General features: G+C 53.8%; 1 protein-coding gene across 1 annotated transcript; it reads right to left on the bottom strand.

Annotated features, from left to right (window-relative positions):
• Positions 1-9,918: 9,918 nt before the first annotated feature.
• Positions 9,919-11,406, bottom strand: LOC115318986. Its single transcript, XM_029978771.2, has one exon. The coding sequence runs from the start codon at positions 11,404-11,406 to the stop codon at positions 9,919-9,921; it is 1,488 nt and encodes a 495-aa protein (XP_029834631.2).
• Positions 11,407-12,086: the final 680 nt, after the last annotated feature.

Below are 12,086 nucleotides of genomic sequence, written 5' to 3'. Positions count from 1 at the left end.
TCCAAAAGCGCTCCATTCAGAGCGGGCATTTTCCGCTCGCAGATCTGGCTCGAGTTGCTCATATTCCATTCGCAGCTTGCAGCGCCCTCCCTGTAAACTGCCTCCAACCCCGCCGAACTTGATCCTCAGGATTTCAGAGATATTGGCGGAACTTGACAAAAGCGCCCGGCGTCTTTTCCTTTAACTCGGCGGTGTGCATGCCCACGATCAGGTCGCCGGACCGCTGTCGAGTTAGATCTGTTCTGATTCGTCGGTTGTTTACGCGGTATTGTGACGTCTCGAACGCTTCTACCTCGCTTAGATCAGGGATACAAAGCCGGGACTGGAGCGTAGCAAATCGTAAGTGCTAACATCTGAGATTGTGAGAGGAAGAACCAGAAAAAGAACATCCGAAAATCCAAAGGAGGCAGACGCAATGCTAGCCCTGTTCGTTTTGCAGTGTTTACCTTTTTACACAACATGCCGCCGGCGTTTCTTAGTGCAATAAAGCAATATCAGATTAGGCAACGACCGTGTAAGTGATGGTTTGTTACCTATTTGTGTTCACCAAAGTCGTACCAGCAATCTGAACTCCACCGATGGAAATCGCTGTGCGTGCCCCGCCGAACGCCTACGTCTTCCTCGTTATTTGTGGCATGTCCGTTTTCCGGATATCTTCGCCCGGCCTGTGTCGCGTGTTATATCTGCAGTTAAGCAGTGACATTTGTTACTGGTCGTCGGAAAAATCAGTCGGCTGAGGCGTTCGTCGTCTTGTCAAGTTCGAGCAGCGCAATTTGGAACGGCCCACCGAGTCGGTGGGACGCTCGAAACATTCGAGTCCATCTTCCGCTCGTCGATTCGGAGCGGGTCCTACGGAGCAGAATTCGCCTCCTTCGCCGATTTTGGGAAGATCTGCGGATCTACCTGCGGAATCCATCGTATAACATCCTATTGTTCACCAGCGTCTTCACCGAGGCTTGACCTCTTCAGAGCCAAAAGACAATGAACATAACCCGTATTCTGTAATTTAATTCTCACGTGACACCGGCTGGCATAGTTAGAGGTGCATAAATGGATCCTTATACCAGGTTTGACAGATTCAATTTAGCCTCGAATGAATACAAATGTAATTTCTTTCTTTTTGCGGTAACGTGTACAAGTCTGCTTTTGAGGAGCCCCTTGTTAACGACATTTTTCTTATAAGTTCCCGCCCCGCTGCTGTGTCGGTTAACCGACGCCACAATATCTTAGACTTGCATTTTGTGCATGCGTCGGACACGAGCGCTCCTTCAGAGTTCTGCGTGTATTCGGGTTCAAATGCATTCGACACGAGTACAGCGTCAGCACTTGGCGTCAGCTCGGATGAAATCAAACGCTTCACGCAGGAAGCGATGCTGAAAACATGGCGGCTGCCAGCGTTTGTTCATGCTTTCTACAAAAAAGGATAATTTTAGCTCCCGACATTCGGCGAGTTTTTGTTTTTCCAAATCAACGGCATGACAACTTCGAGCGCATGGCTATGCCACGCTAATAAGACGGGGTAATAAATCTTTTAAATTAGGAGATCTTTCCTATACATGATGTCGTTTCTGAGAAACATACTTAGTTGCATTGTAAGTGCTAGCGCAGTCGATGCTGCAAATGAAGAGTGTGCCATCTTCAACAACACTTCCACTTTACGAGTGCGTGTATGCCCTTAACAGGCAGGCAAAAAGGATTGAGTACGCTTTTGTAACTTTCTCTTTTGTTCGCACTTGCGGCGAGAAAAAACTATGGTTCAAACTTAATAACTCGTGTTGGAATGAGTCGCGAAAGCCAAAATACAGACGATATAAAAGGGTTGCAGCTGGTATTTTTCTTAGTCAGGTCGTAGTCTTCGGACCGAGCATATCAAGGTCTTTATTACCGCTTTTTAGGGTCAGCATTACTAACATAGAGTCAAAATCGTGATGAAGATATATCAGTTATTTTGCCTTCTCGGTGCAATCCTGGGTTCAGTCGCTCTTTTCACTACAAAGCCGCGTCCCGGTAACTTTTTTTTTGTTTCGATGTTTGATTAGAGGTATTTCATTAACCGTCTGAAAAACATTCATTAATCGTCTGAGTGCTTGATACCGCAACGGCGTTACTGGCAATGGTGCTTTGAAATAACCTCCATTTTGAGCATAAAACTAATCAAATGCGCTTAATTAAAAATACAAAAAAATTCGATTTTTATTTTTTTAATTGGCATGGTTTTGTTCTTCGCAGTATGAGGTAGATTGCGCGTTTCACTATTGGACCCATCTTCCAAAAACGTTACAACCTGAGAACCATTAAAACAATAAGATATGGCGTCGCTTCACGAACCCCTATCAAAGTTAAGAAAAAAAAGGGGGAAGAAGTCCTGTCCGGGATAAAAGCTCTTTCCTTTTCTCCCCCCCCCCCCTTTTTTTTCCTAAAGATTATGACATCAAGTTTGATATTTTTTACGCAATGCGTTTTTTATGCTAAATGTTTATTGAAAAAAAAAAGGCCCAAACTTTCTTCTTCAAGAGTATTACGCAATTTCTTGTCGAAATATTTTTGTACGCACACAGAGTAAATTAAGCGCACTTTAGTGTCGCTTCTGGAGCTCAGAAAGGCTCCTAAGTAAACACCCAGCGCAGTCCAGAGCGTGCTTCTCATTATGTGCCTCCCAATTTATTCCATAAGACTAAGTTTTAACGTGAGAAGTTTTTTGGGTAGGTGTTTCGCATTTCGTGAAGCCCAAAGGCTCGTTCGCACATTTGCCACCGAGAAGGACCGGCTGAGACGACGCCGCTAGTAAAGGTTCGTCCCTTGGTTGAATAGATGATGATTGCCCGGCGGTGTCTTTCGGGGCCAATCGTTTGATGAGCCTTGTTCGGTGGGTGATCAGAAGAGTGCGACAGATGCGGGAGGACTTCGTCTAAACTGTTTATTTAGACGTGACGGGCTATTGTACACAGTATATACCAAGCAAAGGGAATTCGCCGTCCTCCAAATTAGTCCAAGTCCAAGCCAGAAAAGGGCTTCTCTCTCCCCCGTCACGGACTTTTGAAGACGCTGACCCCCTCACTCTCGGGCGAAGATCAACCAATCATTTCAAAGCTTTGCTGGAGCCACGTGATATCCACCGTTTAATAGTTGGCAAGGGCGTCGATACACATTCGTTATTTTGCCAACGGACTACAGCCGACAGCTCCGTAACTTCGTCCGTGCATCCCGTTGCAGACATAGCGGCGCCTCTCCGGAACCCCCAGGTTGAAACCCAAGAAGCCCCGTAGAATGCACAAGCCTCCTGATTCATAATAAAAAAAAGCAACATCTCTTCCCGAGGGGTCATCCCGAAAGGGGAGACACAGGAAGACGCTCTCCAGGGGGTCCGCGTCGGCAGAAAGGCCCACGCGGTCTCCCGCTAAAAAAATGAAACTACACGAAACGACCGGGGAGGGGGCATCATACTGTCACGGGTGGTGATTCGTGACCAATAAACGAGAAATAAACAGAAATAAATAAACGTTTAATGTGGCGAACTTGTGCCAAAAATAAAGAAGGAAACAGAAGAAAGCAGAGCGTCGCGGGCGTCGAAGTCGGCGTGTCAGCAGAATCGAGCGCTGGGGCGAGACTGACCCGACAAGGTCGCGGGCGGCCTCTTATCTAGAGTGCGCCGCTATCTCGAAGATTCGGCGAAAGCAGTTCGAGCGTCGCGTGATCGGGGCGAGAATGAACACGCACTTTCCAGAAAACAAAAGCAGGGATAAATGATAGAAGTTACGTGCGGTACATGAATAAACGGGAACTTTCTGGAGGACCGTGACCGAGCGTTGCTTTCTCAGCCTTGCGCGCGGCATTACTCCCCCCTTTAAAAGTGCATCGCCCCGATGCAGTGTGAAACAAATCAAAATAAAAAAGAACGATAAAGAGTCTTTTGGAGCACAAAAGGTCCACAGTCCTATCGAGCGTAGTACGGCTTCAGGCGCACGACGTGGACGACCTCAGGTCGGGGTGGGCGGCGTGACGATGTTCGTGTTCCGTCGGGCATCACCTCGTAGTTCAGCTCGCCGAGGCGACGAAGTACCTTGTAGGGTCCAAAGTAACGTTTCAGGAGCTTCTCGCTGAGACCGCGGCGGCGAATCGGTGTCCACACCCACACCCTGTCTCCGGGCTGGAAGTGGACGTCCCGACGACGAAGGTTGTAGCGGCCAGTGTCGACACGTTGTTGAGCCTGAATCCGAAGTCTGGCGAGCTGACGGACTTCTTCTGCCCTTTGGGCAACCACCTGGGCGTCGTCGCTTGCATCGACAGCCGCTTCGTGGGGTAACATAGCGTCCAGCATTGTCGCTACCTTGCGCCCATGCACCAGCTGAAAGGGTGTCATTCCGGTGGTCTCTTGTACGGCCGTGTTGTAGGCAAATGTGACGTACGGCAGCACCTCGTCCCATGTCTTGTGCTCCACGTCGACGTACATGGAGATCATGTCGGCGATGGTCTTGTTGAGTCTCTCCGTTAGTCCGTTGGTCTGCGGGTGGTACGCCGTGGTGCGGCGATGGCTGGTGTGGCTGAGACGAAGGACTTCTTGCGTCAGCTGGGCCATGAATGATGATCCACGGTCTGAGATCAGGACTTCGGGAGCGCCGTGCCGGAGGACGATGGATTCAATGAAAAACTTGGCAACTTCCACAGCAGTTCCGGAAGGAAGGGCTTTCGTTTCGGCATACCGCGTGAGATAATCTGTGGCGACGATGATCCAGCGATTTCCCGACGTCGACGGCGGAAAAGGGCCAAGCAGATCCATTCCGATCTGCTGGAAGGGTGCTGTTGGCGGAGGAATTGACTGCAAGAGTCCGGCCGGCCTCGTCGGAGGTTTCTTTCGTCGCTGGCATTCATGACATGATCGCGTGTACAGGTGGACGGTTTTGGGGAGCTTGGGCCAGTAATACTTTTCACGAATACGTGCCAGGGTCCGGCTGTAACCAAGGTGTCCGGACGTCGGGTCGTCGTGGCAGGCTTGAAAGATCTCCTCCCGAAGGTCGGTCGGGATTACCAGCAGCCATGGCGAGTTGTTGTTCCCGAAGTTCTCTTTGTAGAGTACACCTTGTCTAATGGCGAAGGTCGGCAGCGCTCGTGAAAAAGCACGTGGCATCGCACTCCCGCGCCCTTCCAGGTGCTCTATTAGTGCGCGCAGCTCAGGATCGTCTCGTTGACGCCGGGCCATGTCGTCGATGTTCACTGCGCCCAGAAAACACTCGTCGTCATCGTCGTCGCTGCTGCCGGAAGGTGTTGCGACGGGAGCTCTGGACAGGCAGTCGGCGTCGCTGTGCTTGCGGCCTGACTTGTAGACGACGGTCATGTTGAACTCTTGTAGTCGGAGACTCCACCGCGCGAGGCGTCCTGACGGGTCCTTGAGGTTCGCAAGCCAGCAGAGCGAGTGGTGGTCCGTGACTACCCGGAACGGGCTCCCGTATAAGTACGGACGAAACTTCGTGATTGCCCAGACGACCGCAAGGCATTCTTTCTCAGTCGTGGAGTAATTTCTCTCCGCCTTGGTCGATGTCCGACTTGCGTAGGCGATGACTCGCTCGGTGCCTTCTTGTACTTGAACCAAAACCGCGCCAAGCCCTGCGTTACTTGCGTCCGTGTGAATCTCGGTTTCCGCATCCTGGTCGAAATGTCCAAGAACAGGAGGAGTCTGTAGTCGTCGCTTCAGCTCGTCAAATGCCTGCTGCTGTTCATCGGCCCATTCGAACTTCTCGGCGTCCTTCGTGAGGTGTGTGAGCGGTGCGGAAATTCTTGCGAAATCTCGAACGAAGCGCCGATAGTAGGCACATAGCCCAAGGAACCTTCGGACGGCCTTCTTGTCTCTTGGCGCTGGAAATGCTGCGACGGCACGAGTCTTCTCGGGGTCTGGGCGGACACCTTCGTTACTAACCACGTGGCCGAGGAACTTCAGTTCGTCATAAGCGAACCGACACTTTGACGGCTTCAGGGTGAGTCCGGCGGTCCGTATGGCTTGGAGAACTGCTCGGAGTCGTCGCAAGTGCTCGTCGAAGTCGCTGGAAAACACGACGACGTCGTCGAGGTAGACGAGACAGCTCTGCCACTTTAGTCCTGCCAGTACGGTGTCCATGACACGTTGGAAAGTTGCTGGCGCCGTGCACAGTCCGAAGGGCATCACTTTGAACTCGTACAGTCCATCCGGCGTGACGAAGGCTGTCTTTTCTCGGTCCCTTTCGTCGACTTCGATCTGCCAGTAGCCGCTCTTCAGGTCCATCGATGAGAAATATCGAGAGTGGCGCAGCCGGTCTAGAGTGTCGTCGATGCGGGGGAGTGGGTAGACGTCTTTCTTCGTCACCGTGTTCAGCTGCCGGTAGTCTACACAGAACCTAAGCGTCCCGTCTTTCTTCTTAACCAGTACGACTGGAGAGGCCCAAGGACTGCTTGAAGGTTGAATTATGTCGTCGTTCAGCATTTCTTGAACTTGCTCCTGGATCGCCTGCCTTTCTTTAACGGAGACTCTGTATGGCGATCGATGCACCGGGCGCGCGTCGTCCTCGGTAACGATGCGGTGCTTCGCAACGGTGGTTTGGCGCACCTTCGACGACGTGGCAAAGCAGTCGCGGTATTCGGCGAGAAGGTTAATCAACTGTCGTCGTTTCGGGCCCGGGAGTTTAGGGTCAATGTCGAGCTGCGCTGGCGACGCACTGTCTTGCTGAGGTGGCGAGAATTCGTCAGTAATGGCGGCGACAGCGGCGGAGTTTTGGAGTTCCTCGACCTGGCCCACGGCTGCACCTTTTGTGAGGTGTTGCGCTTCATTTCGGAAGTTCGTGACAAGGACCACAGTGCGGCCATCCTGAAGTTCAGCAACTCCTCTTGCGACGCCTATTCCTCTTCCCAGAAGCAACTGGAGGCTTCCTTCGAGCAGAACTTCGCCGCAGAAATCTTCGGTGATCCCGACGGGTACGAAAACACTCGACCGTGGCGGTAAGTTCACGTGGCTGGCGAGGACTCGGACCGCAGATGACGTCGCTTTGGGTTCCTCCGGTGGTGAAACAGGCTTTCGCAGCGTCAACCGGTTTGCTCCGAGGTCGATGACGGCTCCCTACTCGCAGAGGAAGTCCATTCCGAGGATAACGTCCCTCGAACAGTCTTGCAGAACGACGAACTTTACAGGGCACGTCTCACCGTGGATCTCGACGCGAGCGGTGCATCGCCCGACTGGTGTGATGAGGTGCCCACCGGCGGTTCGTATTTGAGGTCCATCCCACGGCGTCGTGACTTTTCGAAGGCGGCGGGAGAGCCTCCCACTCAAAACTGAGTAGTCTGCTCCGGTGTCCACGAGTGCCGATGCGTCGTGGCCGTCGATGATGACGTTTAGGTTGTTGGACACCGTTTCAGGAGCGTCGTTTCGGTCTCCGGTAGCGTTCGAGTGGGGGCCCTCCGACGTTCGTGGAGGATCTTGGCGTCGGTCGTCTTCGGCAACTCCACCTCCAGGGGTTGCCGCGCCTAGTTTCCCCGGCGTGGAGCGAGGGGTGACAGGCTTTCACGTCGGGGTCGGTGCATCGGCGAAGCTGGACGTCGTGGTGACGGCGACCGGAACTCTCGGCGTGACGCAGGCTCGGGGGACTGGGGTCGTCGCAGGTACTCGTCGATCTCCCGAGGGCGTTCACCATACCGGGGGCGCGGGTCGCTTGGATGGAATCCGCGCAGCCCGAGTCGTCGGTATGGGCATCGGCGGTACACATGGTCAGCTTCCCCGCAGTGGTAACACAGCGGGCGTCGGTCGGCCGTCCTCCAGACGTCTGTCTTCCTCGGCGCAGGTCGCTCTGGGGGAACGTGCGCCTGATCTTCCGGCCGTCGGGGGTACTGCGGCGTTGGGGCGTCTCTTCGGGGTGGCGCCGTGGCTTGGCGGGAAGCTTGCGGCGGTCGTCGAGCCATGGCGGCGTAGCTCAACGTCGGTTCCTCCGGTGCCACCCTGGTGAGGGGAACCTCTGGTTGGAGCGCGCGATGCACTTCTTCTCGGACAGCCTCGGCGATGGAAATGGTTGGCGGACGGCTGGTGGTTGGCAGCAACCTTCGCAGTTCCTCCCGGACAACCTCCCGGATAATTTCGCGGATGTCCGTACCAGGCACGTTTTCACCGCTAAGCAGCGCGGTTGCAGTGACGCTTGGCTGCCGCTGGTAGTGGGAAGCGCGCGCTTGGAGGGCGCGCTCGATGTTTGTCGCCTCGCTGACGAAGGCGTCGACGGTTGCCGGCGGGTTGCGGACGAGGCCTCCGAAGATGTCGTCCTTCACGCCCCGCATCAAAATGCGCAGCTTCTTTCCCTCGGTGGCCTGAGGATCGGCGCGGGAGCTCAGGCGGAGCACGTCTTCCACAAAGCTCGTGACGCTTTCATTGGGGCCCTGGGTCCTGGTTCGCAGTAGGTCCTCGGCTCTCTCTCGGCGGTGGTGGTTGACGAACGTAGCCTTCAGGTCGGTCTTGAAGATTTCCCACGACGTCAAAGAGGACTCATGGTTCTCGTACCAGTGCTTGGCGGTTCCCTCAAGCGAGAAGTAAACGTTGTGCAGGCGTTGCTCGTCGGTCCAGCCATTGTGGCGGGCAACGCGTTCATACTGGTCAATCCAGTCTTCGACGTCTTCGTAGAGTTCACCGTGGAAGGGGGCAGCCGTCCGCGGTGCGACGGGCATGTAGACGACGGGAGAAGCGGCGGGGGCTTGCGACTGGTTGGCCATCGTCGTCTTCTGCGGCTTGGGCTTGTCCAGGAGCAAACCGTACTCAGGATCCTCTCCCTTGGTGCGGCGGCTGGTCCGAATTTCAGGTTCTGCGGTGAGTGGTCTTCTCACCGAGCCGGGAATCGGACTTGCACTGCGGTCCCTTGGAGGAGAACGCTGCACGGGCATGCGGTACCCCGCACCTCCACCAGAATGTCACGGGTGGTGATTCGTGACCAATAAACGAGAAATAAACAGAAATAAATAAACGTTTAATGTGGCGAACTTGTGCCAAAAATAAAGAAGGAAACAGAAGAAAGCAGAGCGTCGCGGGCGTCGAAGTCGGCGTGTCAGCAGAATCGAGCGCTGGGGCGAGACTGACCCGACAAGGTCGCGGGCGGCCTCTTATCTAGAGTGCGCCGCTATCTCGAAGATTCGGCGAAAGCAGTTCGAGCGTCGCGTGATCGGGGCGAGAATGAACACGCACTTTCCAGAAAACAAAAGCAGGGATAAATGATAGAAGTTACGTGCGGTACATGAATAAACGGGAACTTTCTGGAGGACCGTGACCGAGCGTTGCTTTCTCAGCCTTGCGCGCGGCAATACACGCCGCCGGACAAGACGACCGTCGCCCGGCCGATCGAGAAACCAGCCGTCTTCCAGAACCCTTATACCTTCCCCCCAAAACTGTTTCTGGTCCTCCTTGGACCTGCTAAACAGTTAATCTAAACACACGCAAAAGAAATAAAACTAGATGACACTAACGTGAAGTTCTTCAGAACCGACTCAAAGCGTGCAAACATAATCGTAAGCTGACAATAAAACAAAACACATAAAGACAACAGATTCTACTTTAACAAACCGGAATGTCCCAGTGAAAACATAGAAAGGGGCCAAAACGCGTGCGTGACATCCCAAAGGCTGAAAAATAACACACACACAAAGAGGAAAACAGCGTAACATTCGCATTGAACGTATCCACAACAGCAACGAGAAAAACGTCCTTTTGGGTCCCCAAGTTCAATTCGCCAATTCACTTCACAGCCCCACAGCGCCCTGCGGCACGGGTGAGGGGAGCATTCACGTCTAACCGAGGCGGCATGGCATGATCACTCAGTCGACTTCCAACATAAATTGTTGAGCCCACACTACGCGTCAGTATTTCCGTTACTGGTTCCCTTCCCATGCTGGACGGTTACATTGTAACGCTGAAGGGCCGAGGCCTATCTAGCCAACCCCACAAGTCAGTGCTTCGTTGTCTTCATCTCTTCCTACGTTCTGTTCTTCAACTTCACAAGAATAGGCCGCTGTACCTCCCTGTTGCACCTGGACCTTACCGCTCCTAGCTTTCAACAGTTCCCAATCTTCCCAGGCAAGCAAACAGTTCACTCCTTCCGCCAGCTGATTGGTGAGCGCGCACACTAAGTCGGCTTTAGTTGAATTTTCTACCACCCCTGGACAGCTCAACCTTATTGGAAGTGTTGCAAGATTGGCATCAATGGCGTGGCCAAAAGCGGACACTAGCTTCACTGTGCCCGACGGTTCCCTCAAAGCTTGAGGTAGCAGGCTCTCCCGTACTACCGTCATTTCGGTACCCGTGTCGAGCACTGCTTCGGTGTGTACGTCGACGCACTCCAGTTGAACCAATTGTAGCTTCGAGCGGCCCGTCTCCGAAATCGACCGCCTCACCTCAACCCGAGCGGTTAACACTCTGTCTGTCTGCCCTTTCGGTTCAGGAACATTTGCCAGCCCCTGAGGCACCTCACTACCCGAAGCGCGAGGGCAGTGCTTGGCAATGTGTCCCTGCTCATGACATACATGACACCTTACAGCTGCTCGACCCGAGTTCACGGGACCTTTGAACCCTGGCGAGCGCCCCGTCCCTGACTGTTCTGTTGGAACGTACACCTGTTTTGTGGAGCTCCCTTTCCCTTTTGCCTGCTCATAAGTCTGTAACACCCTCGCCACCTCGACCGGTTTTAACCAAGTTTTTCCCTCGCGAAGGCGAACATACTCCAGACCATCGGTACTCAGGCTCGCCTTAATCCGATCAGCAACCATGAGCTCCGTTACTGTCTCCTGTGTGTTCGCACCTCTCACCTGAAGGTAATACGTGAAGTAGGTTCGGACACGGGAGGCGAACTGAGCCCATGTTTCATCTTTTCTTTTGGCTGCACTGTTGAACCTGTCTAGGTACTCAGCTGGCGTGAGTTTCAGTTCGCTCAGCACCGCCCGTTTTACCGACTCGTAATCTAAACAATCGTCTTGCCCTAGACTGCGCAGCAGGTAGCGGACACGCTCCGTTAGCACCGGCATAATCAAATATACTCGACCACTATCCGGCACCTGGTACGTGGTAAACAATATTTCCACCTCATCAAACCATAGAGGAACGTCCGCGTCACACGGCAGGCTGTACCCTTTCAAAACTTTTGCGCATTGCGCAACCGGGTCTAAGCCTGCGTGCCGTTGGTCGTCTGTTTCCGACCCAGAGGACGAAGGTCGACCACTTTCCTTTCCTAGCTGTGCCATGCGCAACGCGATCCGCTCTTCGGACTCAATCTGAAGTTGCGCTTTCCGCAACTCAAATTGTAGTTCGAGCCTTCGAATTGTGACCGCCTCCGATTCCTTTTCTGTCGCACCCTGTGGCGCCTCCTGCCCCTGACCAGAGGCTCCTGTCCCCTGCGAGTTCTCTCCATTTAACCCGTTCTCCATGTCGGCCAGCATCTGACGCGTCAAAACCATAAGTCCCGCCAACTACCAGCCATGCCAACCTCGACGCGACGCAAGAAATCCCACTCACCCGGCGCAAACGTTGCTGTAGTTTGACGCCCAGAGCCCGGATATTGCGTCCTCAGTAGTCGTCCTTGGCCTCGGCGTCGGAACTCCTGACCTTCGAGGTCCCTGCTTTCAGCCACCGGTCGTTCAGCGTTGCTCTCCGATGACCCAAGTGTTTTTCTCTCCGTCGATGTGCCGCATGCGCCGGTTTCCACCGGCCAGTCCGCTTCGGCAGTACCGCTCCCTGACGCTCAGCGCTGCTTGTCGGCGGATTCCGTCGGTCGCTCCGTTCAAGCACCTGGCCAGCCAGGAAGCTTCAGCTGGACCACCTCTGTCGCCTTCTTGATCCTCTGATCGTCACCGAGGCTCGCTCATCGCTGTCGAGCTGCGCCAGTAAAGGTTCGTCCCTTGGTTGAATAGATGATGATTGCCCGGCGGTGTCTTTCGGGGCCAATCGTTTGATGAGCCTTGTTCGGTGGGTGATCAGAAGAGTGCGACAGATGCGGGAGGACTTCGTCTAAACTGTTTATTTAGACGTGACGGGCTATTGTACACAGTATATACCAAGCAAAGGGAATTCGCCGTCCTCCAAATTAGTCCAAGTCCAAGCCAGAAAA

The sequence above is a fragment of the Ixodes scapularis genome, unplaced genomic scaffold (assembly GCF_016920785.2).
Source record: "Ixodes scapularis isolate PalLabHiFi unplaced genomic scaffold, ASM1692078v2 PGA_scaffold6__148_contigs__length_123643588, whole genome shotgun sequence".
NCBI classification, from domain to species: Eukaryota; Metazoa; Arthropoda; class Arachnida; order Ixodida; family Ixodidae; genus Ixodes; species Ixodes scapularis.
Note: the sequence above shows the minus strand (reverse complement) of the source record. Positions and strands in the feature narration are given on the sequence as shown.